Raw genomic sequence first — 19276 nt, 5'->3', positions numbered from 1 at the left:
TTTTGTATGTGAGACATTATAGCATGTACATGTAGCATAACATGTTAGCATAACAACATCGTGAAACAATGTTGTCTAATGACAAAACATACCAATGTCATGTTATATATTAAAATGACATCTTAACACAACGCCAAGTGCAACAACGTAGCCAACCGACGCAGCAATTAGCATTGTAATGAAACAATCTAGCCCAGAGGGATGATAACCTTGCGTGACATTAAAATAATAAAGTTTCAATCATATCTCCATCCTGCTGCCTTAGTACGATATAGCCTAATATACTGTTGTTGTTAATTTTTAAAATCAACAGTGGTCAACTTAGTGAATAGTCATGAGTCTATAATGGCAAAACGTAACTTTAGTTTTCAGTTGTAAAAGGTTTTATGACCCGGTAACCACATTTTCCCCCCTCCCCATCATATTGTGCAGATGATCAAGCCGACGTGGGAGCAGCACTGCAAAGAGAGTGACAACTAAACCATCTACCTCTAACATGGAGAAGATCCATGTAAAGATTTAAAGTTGCATCATGGGACACCTTTGCCCCCATGGGGTTGACCGAGACTTTTGTGCCTGTGCATTTTCTTGTTTTACACTAAACACACTTGACATGTTTTTTTTTAAATAGCATGCTCCCCCTATGTGATGAATGTCACATTCAATTTCATCCGGCCTCCTTTTGACGCATACAAGTTTGCTCTCTGCCAAGGCAGTATGACTGCATAATTGCAGGAGGGATTTATGTCGGCGTGCGTGATGATTTTATACTACCTGCCCATCAACTTTTGTTGTACTTGCACACGCTGCGTAGTGCATGTCTAGTCAATATTTATGTAGATCATGTCTGTCATATAACAATATATTGGAAGCTTTTTATCATCTCCGAGTACTTCTCTGCATAAGAACACAGTGGTAACGTGTTAGCATTTGGTGAAATTATGTAATAAATCCACTCAACTTTGTGTGTGTGTGTGTGTGTGTTTAGATTATCGAGGCAAAGCGAAGACTCAAACAAGGGAGGAATGTCTAATGAGACAATAACAACCTGGGCGTGGTTTGCAAGTATTTCCTGTCTTACTAAGGAGCGACTTTTTGAAGTTAAAAAAAAAATACTGGAGCTAGATGAAAGACGACGAAAATGGCGACAAGCAGCGGTACCAGCCAGAAGGAGCCCAACGTCCCTTGTGATACGTGTATAGGCGAGCCGGGGAAGGCTGTCAAATCCTGTCTGACATGCCTGGTATCCTTCTGCGAAGATCACCTCAGACCTCACTTGGAGAACGCTAAATTCCGGAGTCACCGTTTGGTGGAGCCACTTCACCACGTGGACGCTCGCACGTGTGACGTCCACCGTCTTCCCCTGGAGCGCTTCTGCCTGATGGATGGCTGCTGCTTGTGCTCTGACTGCTCCGATCAGGGGCACCGAGGTCATGACACTTTGTCTTTGGAGCAGGCGAGGGCTAAGATTGAGGTCTGAACACATTTGTGGTTGTAAATTGAGAACTAGTGTGGGCTAAGTCAAGTTTGTCTACAACCATTCCATCTTTTTAAAACAAAAATGGTAATGCTATATTTACTGTATGGGTGTTTTTTGGGTTTGAGAACAAGTGTAATCTAACTTCATTTTTGACATATGCCAAAACATTTTGTTCCATTGACCTAAAAAGTCTTTTTTCAAGTCATTTCTGCTCTTAACTCAAACATGGCAAAACAGAGTTAGCCTACTCTAGTTCTCAGTGACAGATATTTCTGCTCTTAACTCAAAAATGCCTAAACAGAGTTAACCCACTTTAGTTCAATGATTCCAAAATTTTTGCTCTTAACTCAAAACTGGCAAAACGGTGTTCGCCCACTCGAGTTCTCAGTGGTTCAGATATTTGCTCTTAACTCAAAAATGACAAAAACGGAGTCAGCCCACTCTAGTTCTCAGTGACACAGATATTGTCTTTGTGATCTTCAACTTCACAATTTGCCCCCACTTGGTTCTAGACTGAACTGCAGACAAAGCACGAGGAAATCAATCAAAGTATCGTGGCCACCGACAAAGCAATGGAGAAGCTGCGGAGCAACAACGACGGCATGACGGTACCATTTAACCCCGAATGAATCGATAACTTTTGCTTCTGAGGTGTTTACAAATGGTTTATTAGCAGTTAGATCACATTACATGTCACTAGTGGGTATCTGCGGCCTGGTCTCCAGTCTTTGGTGCAGGAGGTGTCTTCTCAGGTGGATCAGCACTTCTGCAGGCTGCACGAGGTGGTGGCCGAGGCCAGGAAGCAAGTGGGGGAGCGGCTGCAGGCAGAGCGGAGGCGAGCTCTGCGCCAGGCTGAGGGCGTGGAGGCTCACTTGAAGCAGAGGAAGGCGGAGCTGAGCAAGACCCTGGCGCAGGTCAACAAAGTGGCACGAAGCGAGTGCGACGTCTCCTTCCTGCTGGTCAGTTCCAGACGGTTTATGTAATTGTTATGCAATCGCAAAGGTTGACAGTGTATACACATTTGAGCATGACGGAACATAATGGCTCAAAGAGAACATTTCTTCTACAAATAAGGTATTATGCTCACAGATCCTTCGTTTTGTTGCAGGAATACTTTCAATGGAAGGAGGGAGCGGCGGATGTTTGCTTGCCTAAGGTTAGCGTGATCCAAGTGGACCATGTGACTGCTTACGTCCAAGTCGTAGCCAGTGTCACCCAAGAGCTGTGTGACCTGATTCTCACCTCTTACCATGACAAGCTCAGTACCATTTCTCAAGGTGTGATAGAACGAACAAGAGTTTTGTTGTTTATTTATTTTCATTCTCTCTGTGGTTTAATTGTTGGGTTATGTATTTATCTATCAAACAGGTGGCGAATCCCAAATGCTGCAAGTTTTGTTGCCCGACCCGATGAACTCGGAAGACTTTTTAAAATGTATGGTAAAACAAATATCGAGCTTTTTAGCTATCTAACTATCTAGCTATCTAGCTATTTAGCTATCTAACTATCTAGCTATCTAACTATCTAGATATCTAACTATCTAGCTATCTATCTAACTGTCTATCTAGCTATCTGTCTATCTAGCTGTCTAGCTAGCTATGTAGGTAGCTGTCTAGCTAGCTGTCTATCTGTCCATCCATCCATCCATCCATCCATCCATCTGTACATCCATAATTTTGATGTACAGTCCATGACTATAATATCTCAAAACTAATACTGTATAAGATAATCTTAATCTAATATAATGTAATAATAATAATAATAATCATCATCAAATAAATTTGATTTCTAAGCGCCTTTCAAAACTCTCAAGGTCACTTTACAGTCACAGGGTAAATCATCTTTCCTCACTGAAATGAATAGGAATGCCCATAATTCGTGACGATCATCCAAAAAAAAGCCAACCAGGTTATAAACATTTTTATTCAATGAGAAAATGAATATTTTACTTTAAGACCATATGTGATATGGTCCAATTTGGTTTATTTTTTTTCTTGCGGGGGTGCCGATAAAGCGCTCGACAAACCTCTAGTAATGTTTTTCCCTTCCACGACGGGGCAACATTTGCCTTTGGTCCATGCTAGCGCTTCATTACAGCTTTAGATGTTGTTAAAGCACTACATAAATCGATATGGAAGTATTGTATTGAATTTTGTACAGCTGCCCCCATTTCAAGCTCAGATAACTCCAGGCCCATATGACTTAGGAATTAACTCTTTTTTTTCTGATGAAAGAAGAGAGTCTAAGGTTTCTTATGTTAAATTGAATGTTTATGTAGTACTAAAACTCAATATTTTGTTTGTCCTGCAATTTGAGTGAAAATGATAAAAACCCTGGCGTTGGAGTGGACACATTTTTGCACATCGTCTGGCAATGAATGAGTTCATGGGTTCAACCTGAAATTTCAATTTGTTTTCCCCCTTCAGATGCAAAGAATTTGACATTTAACCCTGACACGGTGCACAACTTCCTGCGCCTAACAGCGGACAATATGAAAGTAACCAACACCAGCCCCTGGCAACACAGCTACCTGGACCACCCCGATCGCTTCGAGGACTGGCGCCAAGCCATGACATCACAGAGCATTTACGAGGGCCGCCACTACACCGAGGCGGCGCTGAATGGCGATGGGGCTCATGTCGGCGTCACCTACAAGAGCATCGAGCGCAAAGGCCGAGAAAGCACCGGATGCATAACCTGCAATGACTTCTCTTGGTGTGTCGGGAGGAACAGCCGAGGCCTCTCCGCTTGGCACGCCGGCGTGGAAACGCCCTTACAAGCGCAGGACGTGACAAGAATTGGTATTTATGTTGACTTTCGTGCCGGCCATGTGTCATTTTATCATGTGAACGAGTCCATGAGGTTGCTGCACAAGTACAATGCCCATTTCATCGAGCCATTGTATCTTATTGCGTGGCTCTCAAAGAAGGAGAATGTGGTTTGTCTGGTTAATGCAATGTGATGCCTTCTGCATTGATTAAAATAGACATAACGTGGAGAATGTATTTTTGTATTAGCTCATAAACGTTCTTGTATTATTTGCCTATTTATAAACATGCCACTGAGCTAGCCATTGTGCACTGACACGCCACTGTGTAAAAAAGTTGGAAAAGTAGCCCTAATTTACATTATGTTCGGATATTTGGGGGCCGTTAATCACTCATGAAGGCAAGTGGATACAAACTTAACATTATATCCTTTGTTTAAGATTTCAAACAGATCTTCTGGTTACAGACTTATACCAATAGTACTCATGATAATAATACCTTTCTTTTATAAGTGCCTTTCAAAACCCTCAAGGATACATTACAGTCACAGGATAAGTTTTTCTGCGGGCGAGCAGCGGCAGCCAGACGCGCCAGCGCTCACTCAAAGCTACATTGTTCAAAAAACCTTTATTGAACCAGAAATATCATTTGAACTCAATCACAAATTTATTCGTAATTGAAAATATGACGTTGAGCGCCATTCCCGAATTTGTTCGGGTTTTGGGTTTTTTTATGCTTGGGTGCCTATAAAGCGCTGGCCAGACCTCTGGCAATGTTTTTCTCCTTCCACAAGGGGGCGGTATTTCCCATTATGTTCCATGTGAGAGCGTTGTTGCAGCTTCAGCTGTTCCTAAAGTGCTATATAAACCGACAAGTATGTCTTGCATTGTATTTTGGACAGTCACCCCCATTTCAAGCTCATATAACTCCAGACCCGTATAATTTATCTGATGACATCATACTTTTAATTCCTGAATAAATTCGCGAATGGCAGCGAAAGAGTTAAAGATGTTTTCTTCACTTTATAAAATTTGATTTAAAAAAAAGTTTAGTATTAAAAAAGTATTTTGGGATACATTTACACCGCTTGGAATTATATATGAAAGTAGTTTTAGTATTAGATGCACCCTACCCTTCCCAACTCCATTGCGCTAGTGATTAAAACAAATTCATCATTTTCCATTCATCAATCGTTGTTCACGGATGACGGGACAGACCGTGAATCATCTGAAATCGCCTGCGAAACCTTCGGAACCCCTCAAGGAAAAAAAAAAAAAAAGACGATGACAACGTACAATAAAATAGTAAAGTCAGCATATGTTCACAATGACCCCCAGGTCAAATTGCACAAGTTCCTTCATGTTTTTTTTTCTTTCAACCCACAATGAATAAGAAAGAAGATTCACTTCCTTTATTTGCGTAAGTTGAGTTTTACCTCTTTTGCAGCTTGTGTTTGCAGCCATGCAAACACAAGCGATTGTGACAGTGAAGATTTATGTGCCCACAAAGCAACGCATTTCCAGGTCACCAAGGTTCCACATTATTGGGGCTGCGAGGAGAATTTTGACATTAAAACTGACTGAATTCACATATTACAAAGAATTTACTGACTTTGTTTCTCATATCGCAACTTGTTACAAAATGTTACAATTGCATTTAGGACTCCTGATAACTTCACAGGTTGTGTTCCAAGAACATTTTGTTGCTTTTTTTCAGATTTATGTGTCCTTTTAATCACATACGTACTTTTTTTGTCCTTGTAATTGTACCTTTTTGCTATTGCTTGGTTAGCACCCCTTTGAATTTTTATTCTGGAGTTATATGAGCTTGAAATGGGGGCAGCTGGACAAAAGGCACATTCTGCCGCCTCCTGGGAGGGAAAACATGGCCAGATGTCTGACCAGCGCTTTATGTGATAAGTGTTTTTTTGTGAGTCCGAATGGAACTGCGCCGTCCTCAAATTGGGCTTGAGGGCTTGAGTGCACCAGCTTGCGGGGAGTTGATCTATTTTCTGTCTTTTAGCTTGCTATCTGGCTAGCTGGCTAATTATCTGGCTACCTAGCTTGCTATCTATTTGCTGTCTATTAGCTATCTAACTGGCTAGCTGGCTATCTAGCTAGCTATCTATCTAGCTAACTAGCTAACTAGCTGTCTATTAAATATCTTACTAGCTATCTATTAAATATCTCACTAACTATAACCCCGTTCAGGTCTTGATGCCTCTATGGAGGTGTTGGGTAATAACAATCGACTAATTTGCACTTTTAAATTAAATCTATTATTATTATTAATTCAGCGGTGGAGAAAATATCATTTGCTATCTATTAGCTATCTGGCTGGATAGCTAGCTATCTATTAGGTATCTAGCTAGGTATCTGTTGGCTATCGATTCGCTAGCTAGCTTTCTATCTATTTGAGTTACTTCCGGCTGGAGTGAATACTGGCGCGCGTGGCTGCCGCTGCTCACCCGCAGAAAAACTGACCCTGTAAAGTTACCTTGAAAGTTTTGAAAGGCGCTTATAAATGAAATGTATTATTATTACTATTATTATTATTATTATTGTCAGCACCCCATTCCCCCCTACCAAAACCCGAACTAATTCGGGAATGGCACTCTACGTCATATTTTCAATTCCGGATTAAATTTGGGAACGGCAGTGAATGAGTTAATACACCTTAAAATGAGATTGGTCAGTTTGGAGGTTTCGGGTATTCCTGTGACTCCACACAAGGCATAGTTTGCCCCTTTTTCAATGATGTGTCATTTCCTCCTATTTTCTGACTGCATCCAACATCTGGTAAATTCCACATGACCAACCTGACGCGTCATGGCGTCTTACAACATTTCCATGCGTATGGGAACTTTCCCTTTTCTGGACGGCATCGCCTTGCCGGTCCCTTGTCGTTTGGCTTGCAAACGTGATGTCTCCTGTTCTGTTTTACAGATTAGGCCAAAGGATGCTCGGAATATACTTTTCTTTGGAAAATATTAATATTGTTTACCGCTGGGTGACCATAAACCAGAAACCAGTAGATAGCCAAGTATGATGTCAGGAAGCAAGCCGGTGAGTTCAACAGACTCCTTGCCTTATTTACATGCAGTCAGCTTGATGTATTAAATGTTCAAAGGCGACACAACAACCTGAAACCAAATGATGATGTTTATTCCTTCAAATTTGTGAAGCGGCAAAACCACCAAAAAGGCTATAACGGGCAGGCCAAGCCAGTATTTGGCAGAAACTGCAATTAAACTATCATTAAAACAGACTCATAGTGGATTGCACCAAACAAGAGGTATATAAAAATCAGTGGCGGATCATGAAGGCCGTCACAGCCTTCTCTGCTGGCCTAGAAATATCTGAATAACCGACAGATGTTAATAATATTTTGTCCGTGAATTCTTGTTAAATAATTCCAAATTGTCTTTCAACTTACTTTCATTACTCTTCCCCTGTAGCACTGCTTCCAGATTGTCGTATTTCAGCATTTAACCAATCACATTTCAGCCATCATTTGTTACCAGGATGAGAAATCTACCAGGATGCCTTCACAATCAGTGCTGAAGGCCCTGTCTAATCAAATATAGCAATCAAACTGTAACTGTAACCAATCAGATTTCAAGTTGGCAACCGAAAAGGGGAACCAAGGCCTTCTCGAAGGCGCTGGTCAATGTCGGAGATTGGCTAGTCACCAATCATAGTTTGCAAAATGTTGTTGCTAGTGACAAAAGCATACTAGCCAGAGCTAGCACACTGTATCGGTAGCGAGCTGCATCAGCAAACATGTAACGGTTTTGAAGAAGAAGAAGTAGATTTGGTTCGGGATTTACTGTAAAAGCCATTTTCAAGACGGACGTTTCAAGAAAAAATGGACATCATTAAGAAGTTATTTCCTGGCCAATGATACCCTCTCGTGGACTTGTAGTAAATTTCACCACTTATTTCAGGCTGGATTGATTCAGGCATAGCACTACTGAAGGCCTATCGATGAAATCCACAGCCCTCCACTGATAAAAAAAACATATTTAAAGTTTTATCTGCAGTTGTGCAGGTAGTTTATTCTGGGTGATGTTAATTTTAAAATACGCAGAAGTTCTGCTGTTAAAAAAAAGGCAATTTGCGCTGTTGTGGGCGTGAAAACAGTGTACGCCGTTTGTCACCAACCAAAGTGGGTCCTCTCATTCCCTTTAAATGTGGCATGCTCACATCTCTCACAAAGACATCCCTGTGCGGTAAAAGTCGCAGAGCTCTGTGTGAAACAGCAGTCCCGCCACAAACTCAGATGGTGACTATAATATGATCTCATCTATTTATCCCAACCCTCGTGATCATTTGTGTAGTATCCAAAAACTATCCCTTGACATTTTAGGGAACTTTTCCGACTCAAGTAGCAGTTCTGCTGCCACTCCTGCGGTCAAGTTTCCAACAAAAGGCCAATTACTTTGCATGAGTAAGTCAAGAATGTGACCAGAACAACACGAGAGGCCCAAGGTTCGGCGGTGGACTCACTCCCACATTGAATCTATGAAACTCTCAAGATGATGTCACCTCGTTCCTCCCAGTCTTCCTCTCGATTTTTTTGCCAGTGGTTTTTCTATCAAGTACCTGAAGATAACTGATAGAGAATGGACAGACAAGAAGTTATCATATTTCAACGTTTCATGCTTACAAAATCCAAAAGCACAGAAAATCTGGGGTCAATCTGAGGTGAACAGACACAGCCTGTTAAACTGTCATCCTCATGTAGGGCACAGGTGTCAAAGTCAAGGCCCACGGGCCAAATTCCGGCCCGCCACATCATTTTTTGCGGCCCGCGAAAGCAAATCAAACTTGTAAAATTCCATGATGATTGCTAAAATCTGAGCCAAAATGTCATATTTTTGGATGTCAACCACAATAAAAGTCATTATTCTTGACTTCAGATTTAAAAATGAGTTATTTATTAATTTGCTGTGTGCTCTATATGTAATATTTGAAGGGATTTAAACATTCTAATGGGTTCCCCAAATTCATAACGGCCCTCGAGAGAAAACCATAACTACAATGTGGCCCGCGGCAAAAAATGACTTTGACACCCCTGTTCTAGAGCAAGGCAAGACGAACATCACGAACAAGGGGGCGGGACCTTCTGAAACATGTCATCTCCAAGGTCATTTTGAAGTAGTTTTGGGACACATGAACTCATTTTTATTGGTGTTTTGCATTTGACTAAAAGTATTAGCCTGCGTGTTTTGGGTATTTTAAATGCTATAAAACGTTTTTCTGATGTCAGGAAACAAAGAAATGTCAGTTGTCCTTTAAATTTGCATATTACTCTCAATAAATAACCTGGTAGAGGGGCTGCAGCGGTTGGGCGTCAGTCATGAATGGCTGTGTCTTCTGCCGTCAGACAGTAAAAGACAATCTGCCTGTGTTCGAGCCTTTGTTCACAGTGTTTGACCAATATCTCGGACATGCACCATCCGAGTTTCTACATTGTTGTTACTTATTTTTCTATTGGGGAGGATTCAGTTAACAGTTCACACCACAGCATTCGTTATTTATTTTTTTGTTTATGGCGTTGATGTCACATCTGGATATGTAATTACGGATTGTCGTCATTTGGTGACGCGAATAAGCGTGACTTCAATCCAAAGTATCATGGTATAAAAGTATCACCTCATTATTTATTTTTTTTATTTTTTTGGGAGGGTGATTTGCAGGACTGTGTCAAGGTGTGAATGCAACACCCAATAAATCTGTCAAATTAGGGAGAAGAATAACGGTGGATATATTACGCTCACTCTGTTTACTTGCACCTACCCCTTTCCTTTCCGGTAAAGACATGGGCAAAAAAAAAATGTTTTTGAAGAGTCTTTTACGGTAATGTTGGTTCTCACATGTACATGCAAAGCCAACATGAACTGGCATGCTAAATTTAACTCATTACAGTGAACATTGTTTTTTCAGAAGAAGGAACATGGTTGTTTCCTAAGGAAATAATTAACAGACTCTCCCCACTGTTTACACCCTAATTAAACCTAATAAAATACTTGGAGTGACTCACTTTTCCCTTTTTGTTTCCAGCCAAACAACCTGCAGTTCCAAAGCCCCGGTCCTATGGCATGTGGCACTACAAAAAACAATAATATTTTGAATTGAACTCATTCACTGCCATTCCTGAATTTATTCGGGAATTCAAAATCATGACATGGAGCCTCATTCCTGAATTTAGATACCTCAGGTCAATGACCAAACAATGGTACTATTTTTTTTTTTTATCCCACCATGTTGCTTCTTTGCTTGGGAGCCCTCATTTATTCTCATTAAATGAGAATAAATGAGGGCTCGTTTAGAATTTCTAAACGATTTGAACTTGGTTAAATCAGTAAAACTGGAAACATTCTTCCAACACGTATCCCTCCCACTCAAGTATGTATTTGACTGCCCCCCCCCTTCCCGTTTTGGAAAAAAACGTCACGTCCCCTGAAACGTGTGTGTGTGTGTGTGTGTGTGTGTGTGTGTGTGTGTGTGTGTGTGTGTGTGTCTCCGTTTACGTGTAGGGTGAGGTGAAAGTCATCAAACGTTGCACGTGACGTCACTTGTGGGCGTATTCCGCCGTGTTAAAAAGGTCCTCATGAACGTGGAGTCCAGCAGAACAAATCCATCCGACTCACAGAACAGGACTTCAAATCTGAAACGTTTCGAACAATCCAACTGAAAGCTTTTTTTCCACCAATTTCTTATTTTTTTTGTTGTTGTTTTGGCCCTGAACGATCAACGATGAGCTGGACGATGAAGACCTTGGTGCTGCCTGTGGTGCTGCTGTGCTTGTGGTTGTTCCAGGAAGGAGCACAAGCATGTAGCTGTGGAGCGGCGCATCCGCAGCAGGGGTTTTGCCAAGCAGACGTCGGTAAGCGTTCACCCCCCCCCCCCTGAAATATATTCGCTCATTTAGGGTGATTTTCTTCGAAAGTATGTGCTCGTGTTTCACTTTTTATGATGTTTTCATCGTCACGTGAAAGCTAGTAAAGTTACCGTCGTCTGTTCAGGGGCGGAGTTACGGGGTGGCCTGTGGCACCCCCTGATCACCCTCATACTTCGGGGAAAATGTTGACATCTGTGATTTTCGTGCCATGTTTCACATGTTAAGTTTCAGAAATCATAAATCGGGAGATTTTCACACTTGCGACTCTGTGGTGCGTGTTAAAATAATGTGAGCGTTACAAAAGTATAAATTACAAGTACAGTGATACCTTGGCTTACGAACTTAATTGGTTACCACAGTGTGTCAGGCAAAAAATTGTGTATCCCAAAAATTATTTTCCCATAGGAAACCATTAAAATGAGAATAATATGTTCCCAGGTTCCCATAAAACATAATTTTCTAATTTTCTAAGGCTTAAAACTACACAAAATATAACATATTTTATGTATAATAAATGCGCTAGAGTATTATAATTAAAGAAACAAACCATACTGTACAATGAAGTTGTTTTATTTACCTTTGTGATGGTCGTTGATGGCTTGATGGTATGGAGTGGCCAGTTTCCTCAGCATTATCCCTTGTAGGTGCTTTCTCTGTGATAATTTTGTGTACAGATGGCTTGTGCGGGTAGTTTGTGGAGCCTGATTGATGGTATATTTTAACCTTGCAGTCGACACTGCCTTTAACTATCAAAGTTGAAACTCTCACTGTCGTCTGCCTGTCTCTTTAATGTTTAAACCACCTCCACTCACTGCTGCGTTCTTGACCAATCACGTGGCTTTAACCAAAGACTGGGGGTGGGGATTAGAGGACAAAAACAGTCGGCTACCATTTTGTTGTTGGAAGAACGGGCTCGTATACGCATACGAAAAAAGTTCGTATGCCAAGGTAAAATTTTCATTAATTTAATGTTCGGAAACTGAAAGGTTCGTAAGCCAAGGGTTTGTAAATCGAGGTATCACTGTAAATAAAACACAAAATGCTTTAATTGTTTATTTAAACATCCAATTAGTATAAAAATGTATTTTGTTTTTTACATTTTCTTTCGTTTCACCTTATAAACGAACTGTCTGTGTTGTGTCAGTAGTTGCTTTGTAAAGTGAGTATTGTGGTCAAAATCGTGAGTCTCCCAACCAAATCGTGTGGCTTAGCATGTATGATGTTTACATAGATGCAGTCGTTTGACATGTTTTAATAACTACATAATTAAATAATAAATGTCATGGTTAGCACATAGACAGTGCAGAGGTATCCGTTCGATGATTGTTCGTCTCTGAGTTAATTCCTAAATTATATGGGTGTGGAGTTATATGAGCTGGAAATGAGGGTGGCTGTCCAAAATACAATACATTGCAATACATATTGGTTAATATATCGCTTTAACAACAGCTGAAGCTGGAACAAAGCGCTAACATGGGGGAAAAAGGGAAATGCTGCCCCTTGTGGAAAGGAAAACACATTGCCAGAGGTCTGGCCAGCGCTTCATCGACAGAGGAAAAACTTGGGAATGGCGCTTTACGTCATATTTTCAATTCCAGAATAAATTTGTGAATGATAATGAATGAGTTAAAAAGAAGGTCATTGTGGTTTTTCAATTTGTCGTTTGCAAAATAAAATAATCAATCTGATTGGCTCGCAAATCCATGCATGAGGTACGTCCCTGGCAATAATGGAATAGTTCACAAAAGCAAAAGAAAATGGCATTAAGATCAGCGAAATAATGCAGGGGAACTTTATTTTCAAGCACTTAGCTGACCTCAAGTCAAAAAGGCAAATCTAAAAGACGAAATCATATTTTTCCACTTCAAGTGTTCCATCCCCCCCCTCCTCCTCTCCCACATTCAAACCTCTCAATCAGGAAACTGGAAAGTAAGAGTGATTTCTTCATCTTCAAAAACGATGCAGTCAGGCCTTTGAGGGTTTTAGTAGGATTATCGTTATTTTAATTCTAGTCTTCAAAATGCTGACTGGTTTCCTTCGTGTGTTTTGGATCCTTGCTGTGCACACTCATTCTTCTGTGTCCAGCTGATGAAACAGTCACGCGGTGCTGTTGCCTTGAACATCAAATCCTTACACGTTTGTTTTACATGTATAGAGGCTCCCCTACTTACGAACATTCGAGTTACGAACAACGTTACATACAAACATTTTTGTAGTAACATGTAGTATTCTCTCCAGTTGTACATGTACATATCATTATAGAGCATATATTTTATTAAATGTGTATTTTTCACAACAAACTAATACAGATTACTTATACACGCCTTAAAGGACAACCGACACAATTTTTTTGTTTCCTAACTGACATCAGAAAAACGTTTTATAGCATCTAAAATGCACAAAACACGCAGGGTGATTTTTCTTTTGGGTCAAATGCAAAACACCAATAAAAATGAGTTAAAGTGTCCCAAAACTACTTCAAAATGACCTCAGAGATGCCGAGTTTCAGAAGGTCCCGCCCCCTTGTTCGCGACGTCACGTCAGGACGTCTTGCCTCGCTCTAGAATCAAAACAATGGCTTCAGATTCGGAGAAGATGCTTTCTTGTTACTCATCCAGTTATGAATATGATTCAAATAGTTCTGAAGAGGAAAGCATAAATGTTTGCAATCAATGAAAGAAGTCCTCCCGTATCAATTCGAGCCGTCAGGACTCCAATGTAGCGTCCCAGAAAATGCACAAGATGGCGCCCAAGCTCCGTTGGAAATGGGCTAATTTGTTTGCTGAGAATTTGTGTCAACTTGTATCAAATAGTAGTTTTGGTGCAACACACAACGATTCAGCATCGCGGTATTTGTGTGTTCCTTCTAAAAGAAGTTTTCAGACCAAACAAAGTACGCAAAATTCATTGTGTGTCGCTTTCTCGGTCAGGGACGTTCCTGATGTGACGTCACGTCAGGCATCGTCATCAACTCGAAAACAAGACTTCCTGAATATTCAGCGCAAGTCTTAAAACGTAAAATATAGCTATATGCGGTGGAATCTTTGTAAAATACGCTCAGTAGAAGTCATTTGAAGTGATTACGGACACAACTTGTCTGGAGGCGTCGGTTGTCCTTTTAACATACATTCCATACAAAATATAGCACTGAAGCAACTTACGAACAAATTCACCTTATGAACGACCGTTCGGAAAGTATTTTGTTCATAAGTTGAGGAGCGTCTGTAATGTCATCTTTGAAAATGCATTTTGTCTTTTCAGTTATCAAGGCCAAGGTGGTTGGAGTGAAGGTTGACGATGACTTTTTCAAGCCCATTCAATACACCATCAAACAGACCAAGGTAAAAGACTTCAAATTGGCTTGAAATCTGCAACGGTTCGCAAATTCAACATGAATCTAACTCAAGGGTGTCAAACTCATTTTACGGTTTCCTCTCTGGGGGGCCTTTATGAATTTGGGGAAGCCATTAGAATGTTCATCCCATTCATATATTACATATAGAGGGCACAAAAAAAAACAATGAATAACAAGTTTTCAAATTTGAAGTAAAAAATAATGAGTTATTGTGGTTTACATGGGACAATTTAAACTTTTGGTTCAGACTTTAGCAAGCATTATGGAATTTCACATTTCTTTTTACGGACCGAATAAAATGATGTGGTGGGCGAGAATTGGCCCACGGGCCTTGACTTTGACACCTGTTAGATTCTAACTGATAATAACGTTTTCGCCAGATGTTCAAGGGACCGAACAAGAATTTTGATGCAGTCTACACTGCGCCCACCTCTTCGTTGTGTGGAGTCACTCTGGCTAAAGGCGTAGAATATCTCATCACAGGTATTTATTTATATTTATATTTTGTGGAGGGTCAAATAATGGTCATAAAAAACTTGCTTAATGAGCATACAGTGATACCTTGGTTTACGAACTCCTTGGCTTACGAACCTTTCGGTTTACGAACGTTAAATTTCTGAAAATTTTACCTTGGCATACAAACTATTTTTTGGGATACACACAGAGCGCCGCAATGAGTGATGTGTCGTTCGCGAACGAGCCCGTTCTCCTAACATGAAATTGGCAGCCAACTCATTTTTGTCCTCTATTCCACGCCCCCAGTCTTCGGTTAAAGCCATGTGATTGGTCAAGAACGCAGCAGTGAGGGGAGGTGGTTTAAATATTAAAAAGATAGGCAAACAGAGAGAGAGTGAGAAAATGGATTTCAACTTTGATTTGAAGTTCAAAGGCAGTGTCCACTGCAAGGTTAAAATTCCCATCAATCAGGCTCCACAAATAACCCGCACAAACCATCTGTACACTTGATGCAAAAAGCTATAAACCCACCTTAACAGAACACAATTGATGAGGAAGTAGGTGAAATTATCGCAGAGAAAGCAACACAAGGGATCATTTGTCAAGATGGTGAAAGAAGTGTTTAATGCTGATGAAATGGCCACTGCATTCCATCATGCTATCAACGACCATCACAAAGGTAAATAAAACGTCTTTAGTATACCGTCCAGTTTATTTCTTTAATTATAATACCATAGCACTTTTATGATACATAAAATAAGGTATATTTTGTGTAATTTTAAGGATTAGAAAATTAGAAAGTAGAAAATTATGTTTTATGGGGACCTGGGAAGAGATTATTCTCATTTTGATGGTTTCCTATGGGAAATTATATTTTGGGATACACACTTTTTGCCTTACACACTCTGTCTGGGAACCAATTAAGTTCGTAATCCAAGGTATCACTGTAATACATTATATTTCTAAGCGCCTTTCAAAACTCTCAAGGACACTTTACAGTCACTGGATAGGAACATTTTTTTCAATGTTGTCAATAAACCTACATCCTTCACAAAAAATAAAGTACAAAATTGCCACTGTAAAATGTTTACAATTTGAACACTGCAAGACTTGCTTAAACTCTGTAAATTAGTAATAATATTGAGTGTTTTATATTTCGGCAGTTTGCTAAAATTGTAATGAAATTATGGGCATGCGAGAGAAACATGCTGCAAGTTTCTCAGTTTTTCCTTCATTTGCATCCACAGGGAGATTGAAGTCCAATGACTCGCTGCACATCACCCTGTGCAACTTCCTGGAGCCGTGGGAGAAGTTGACCGCCATGCAAAGAAACAGCTTGGTTCAGCGTTACGAAATGGGCTGTGATTGCAAGGTTAGGAAAGGCAACGGCATGGATTTTATATTTTATGTTTATGGTTTTATGGTGGAGACGGTGTTTATTTCATTCACTGCCAGACATGTGCAAAAATGTGTTCGCTCCAGTGCCAGGGTTTTTGTCATTGTCACTTCAATTCCAGAACCCACAGAATATTGAGTTTTAGGACTACATGAACATTCAATACAGCATTAGAAAACTTAGACTCTCTTCTTTCATCTGACAAAAAAAACAGTTAATTCCTAAATTATATGAGTCTGGAGGCATATGAGCTTGAAATGAGGATGGCTGTCCAAAATACAATGCTATACAGACAGTCCTCTACTTATGAACATTCGAGTTACGAACAACAGTACATACGAACATTTTAGTACGTAGTTACATATGTAGTATTGTCTCCAGTTGTATATGTACATTTCTTTATCGAGCATATATTTTATTAAATGTTTATTTTTCAGGATAAACCAATAAAGGTTACTTATACAATAATAATAATACATTTTATTTCGAAGCGCCTTTCCAAAACTCTCAAAGACACTTTAGAGTCACAGGATAAGAATTTTTTGGTTTTGTGCGAGTGAGCAGCGGCAGCCATTCGCGCCAGCGTTCACTCTACCCGAAAGTAACACAGCAGCAAAGTTATGAAAGGAAGAGGAAAGAAAGAAATAAGTCGAAAAACACAAGCCTTAAACGTACCTATATAGCCACAAAGAGACATAAGTCTTCTTGTGCCGGTCCCAAGCCCGGATAAATACAGAGGGTTGTGTCAGGAAGGGCATCCGACGTAAAAGCTGGGCCAAAACAAACATGCGTATCATACCTCTGAAGATGGAGGTTACTGATTCGCTGTGGCGACCCCTTGAAGGGAAAAGCCGAAAGGAAAAGAAGATATAAATCTTAAAGGACAACCGACCAATCGGAACATATCTTGTTTGTAAGTTGGGGAATGTCTGTACATACATATTAGTTTATATCGCGTTTTAAGAACAGCTGAACTTGGAACAACGCGCTAACATGGAAAAAAGGGAAATGCCCCCTTGTGGAAAGGAAAAAAAATCATTGCCAGAGGCCATAGCCAGTGCTTTATCGGCACCCAAGCATGAAAACCCAAACAAATTCGGGAATGACGCTCTACTTCATATTTTCAATTCCCGAATACATTTGTGAATGGCAGTGAATGAGTTAACAAAGATGAGTATTTCGGTCGTCACCCCTATACCGTGCAAACAATATCCTGAAAATCCTGTCCTTGGTTCTCCACAGATCACACGCTGCACCTCCATCCCGTGCGCCATCAGCAGCCCCGCCGAGTGCTTGTGGACTGATTATCTGACGGAGAAGATTACAAACGGCAAGCAGGCCCGACACTTTGCTTGCATCAAGAGAAATGACAACTCTTGCGCCTGGTACAGAGGGGCTGAAATGCCCAAGAAGAAATTCATGGATATTGAAGACCCTTAACTCGCATTTCAAATGAAAAATCATTGCAGTGTATTTTTTTTTTCTTCCCTATCGTGACAATTCAGCACTTTCTGACACCAAAGCACTTCTGTATAAAACTACTGCTTCAGCAGAAATAAGCGCAGTCCACATAAGTCAGTATTAAGCTTCACTGCAATGTTAGTACTGTTTTCCACATCTGGCTGTTTTTTTTTTTTCTCCTCGTAGCCCAAATATATTTAAGCAAACGATTACGGGGTAAGGGTGGGAAAAGGGTTGATCACTCCTGTGTTTTATATGCTGATATTTTTCAGGATTTTATATTGATAATTTTTGTCAAGAGAACAAGATCAATTTTGCATACAAGTTTGTGTGGTCGTAATTCATTTCAGAGCAATGTTTTGAAATGTGTATCTTTTTGAAATGTTCATTAAATATGGTTACAGTACAGTACGATGAAGTGTGCGTAGTGTTTACTTTAATATGCTGCTCTCTAGTGGTAATAAATTGATGATGCTTGGAAAAACAATCCACACTATTTTCTCCCACTTAATCCAGAATTGGATCTCAGGGGGCATCGGCATTAGGAGGAAAGTCTAAACTAAAAAGAATTATACTCGTATTTAAAATGACCAAATAACATTGTCGTAAATGCCATAGAAGAGCAAACAAACGCCCCTTGACTGATTCACTTACCGTGGATGAGTGAAACTTTAATTATACTGCCTCTGAATTCATTCCAATCACGCTGTATACAATTTGTCATCAAATGGAGAGTATAGTTTTTCATTTTTTATGTTGCTGTGCCGATGACCATTTTGTGTTTGGGAGCCTTTTACTGAGCGAGTTGTTTGTTCTGTAACCATAAAGGGACATAAGTCTTCTTGTGCCGGTCCCAAGCCCGGATAAATACAGAGGGTGGTGTCAGGAAGGGCATCCGACGTAAAAGCTTGGCCAAAACAAATATGCGTATCAAACTTCTAAAGATGGAGGACATTGATTCGCTGTGGCGACCCCTTCAATGGAAAAGCCGAAAGGAGAGAAGACGTTGTATACAATTTAAGTACAACTACAAAGTAAAGTTACATTCAATTTGTCATTTCAATGAGTAATTTGATTTAAGATGCGGGTATTTTCAGATTTAAGATGCACGAGTTACGAGCACGGTGACGGGAAGAATAAACCAATATACTCGTATCTCGAGGTAGTTGTACAGTACAGTATACGTCACCCCATTTTCAATGTACTGGGAGGTCATGTCATTACAAGAAATCAAAACATTGTGCTTAGCAGAATCTTAGTCGGATCACATTTTACCAACATTACATCTATAAAGTAAAGTTGTTTTTTTTATTTTGGCTCTATTTTATCTAGACTTAATCGCTATATTGACACGAGCTCTCTCGTCTGTGGTCATTGAAAATGGTAAACAGCCCAGTCCGTACGTCACGTGTCCTTTCCCCAGAACACTGTCATGACCATCTAGGCGCTGATTG

General features: G+C 40.2%; 2 protein-coding genes across 3 annotated transcripts; both read left to right on the top strand.

Moving 5' to 3' along the window:
- Positions 1–429: 429 nt before the first annotated feature.
- Positions 430–10289, top strand: LOC148885456 (E3 ubiquitin-protein ligase TRIM16-like). 2 transcript variants are annotated; one of them, XM_089019611.1, is made up of 7 exons: positions 430–1474; positions 1993–2088; positions 2206–2439; positions 2589–2757; positions 2849–2914; positions 3907–4281; positions 7194–10289. In XM_089019611.1, the coding sequence occupies exons 1-7, from the start codon at positions 1142–1144 to the stop codon at positions 7196–7198; spliced, it is 1278 nt and encodes a 425-aa protein (XP_088875737.1). In that variant the 5' UTR covers positions 430–1141; the 3' UTR covers positions 7199–10289. The 2 variants fall into 2 exon arrangements, with proteins under 2 accessions (XP_088875737.1, XP_088875736.1); XM_089019610.1 differs by lacking the exon at positions 7194–10289 and having other exon boundaries at positions 3907–5850.
- Positions 10290–11004: 715 nt separating this feature from the next.
- LOC148885455 (metalloproteinase inhibitor 2-like) lies at positions 11005–18233 on the top strand. The gene is made up of 5 exons (XM_089019613.1): positions 11005–11139; positions 14416–14495; positions 14890–14992; positions 16213–16337; positions 17604–18233. The coding sequence occupies exons 1-5, from the start codon at positions 11010–11012 to the stop codon at positions 17799–17801; spliced, it is 636 nt and encodes a 211-aa protein (XP_088875739.1). The 5' UTR covers positions 11005–11009; the 3' UTR covers positions 17802–18233.
- Positions 18234–19276: the final 1043 nt, after the last annotated feature.

This window comes from Hippocampus bargibanti, linkage group LG17 (genome assembly GCF_051943395.1).
Source record: "Hippocampus bargibanti isolate YZ-2025 linkage group LG17, ASM5194339v1, whole genome shotgun sequence".
Taxonomy (NCBI): domain Eukaryota; kingdom Metazoa; phylum Chordata; class Actinopteri; order Syngnathiformes; family Syngnathidae; genus Hippocampus; species Hippocampus bargibanti.
The sequence above is the reverse complement of the archived record's forward strand: the minus strand, read 5'-3'. Positions and strand labels throughout refer to the sequence as shown.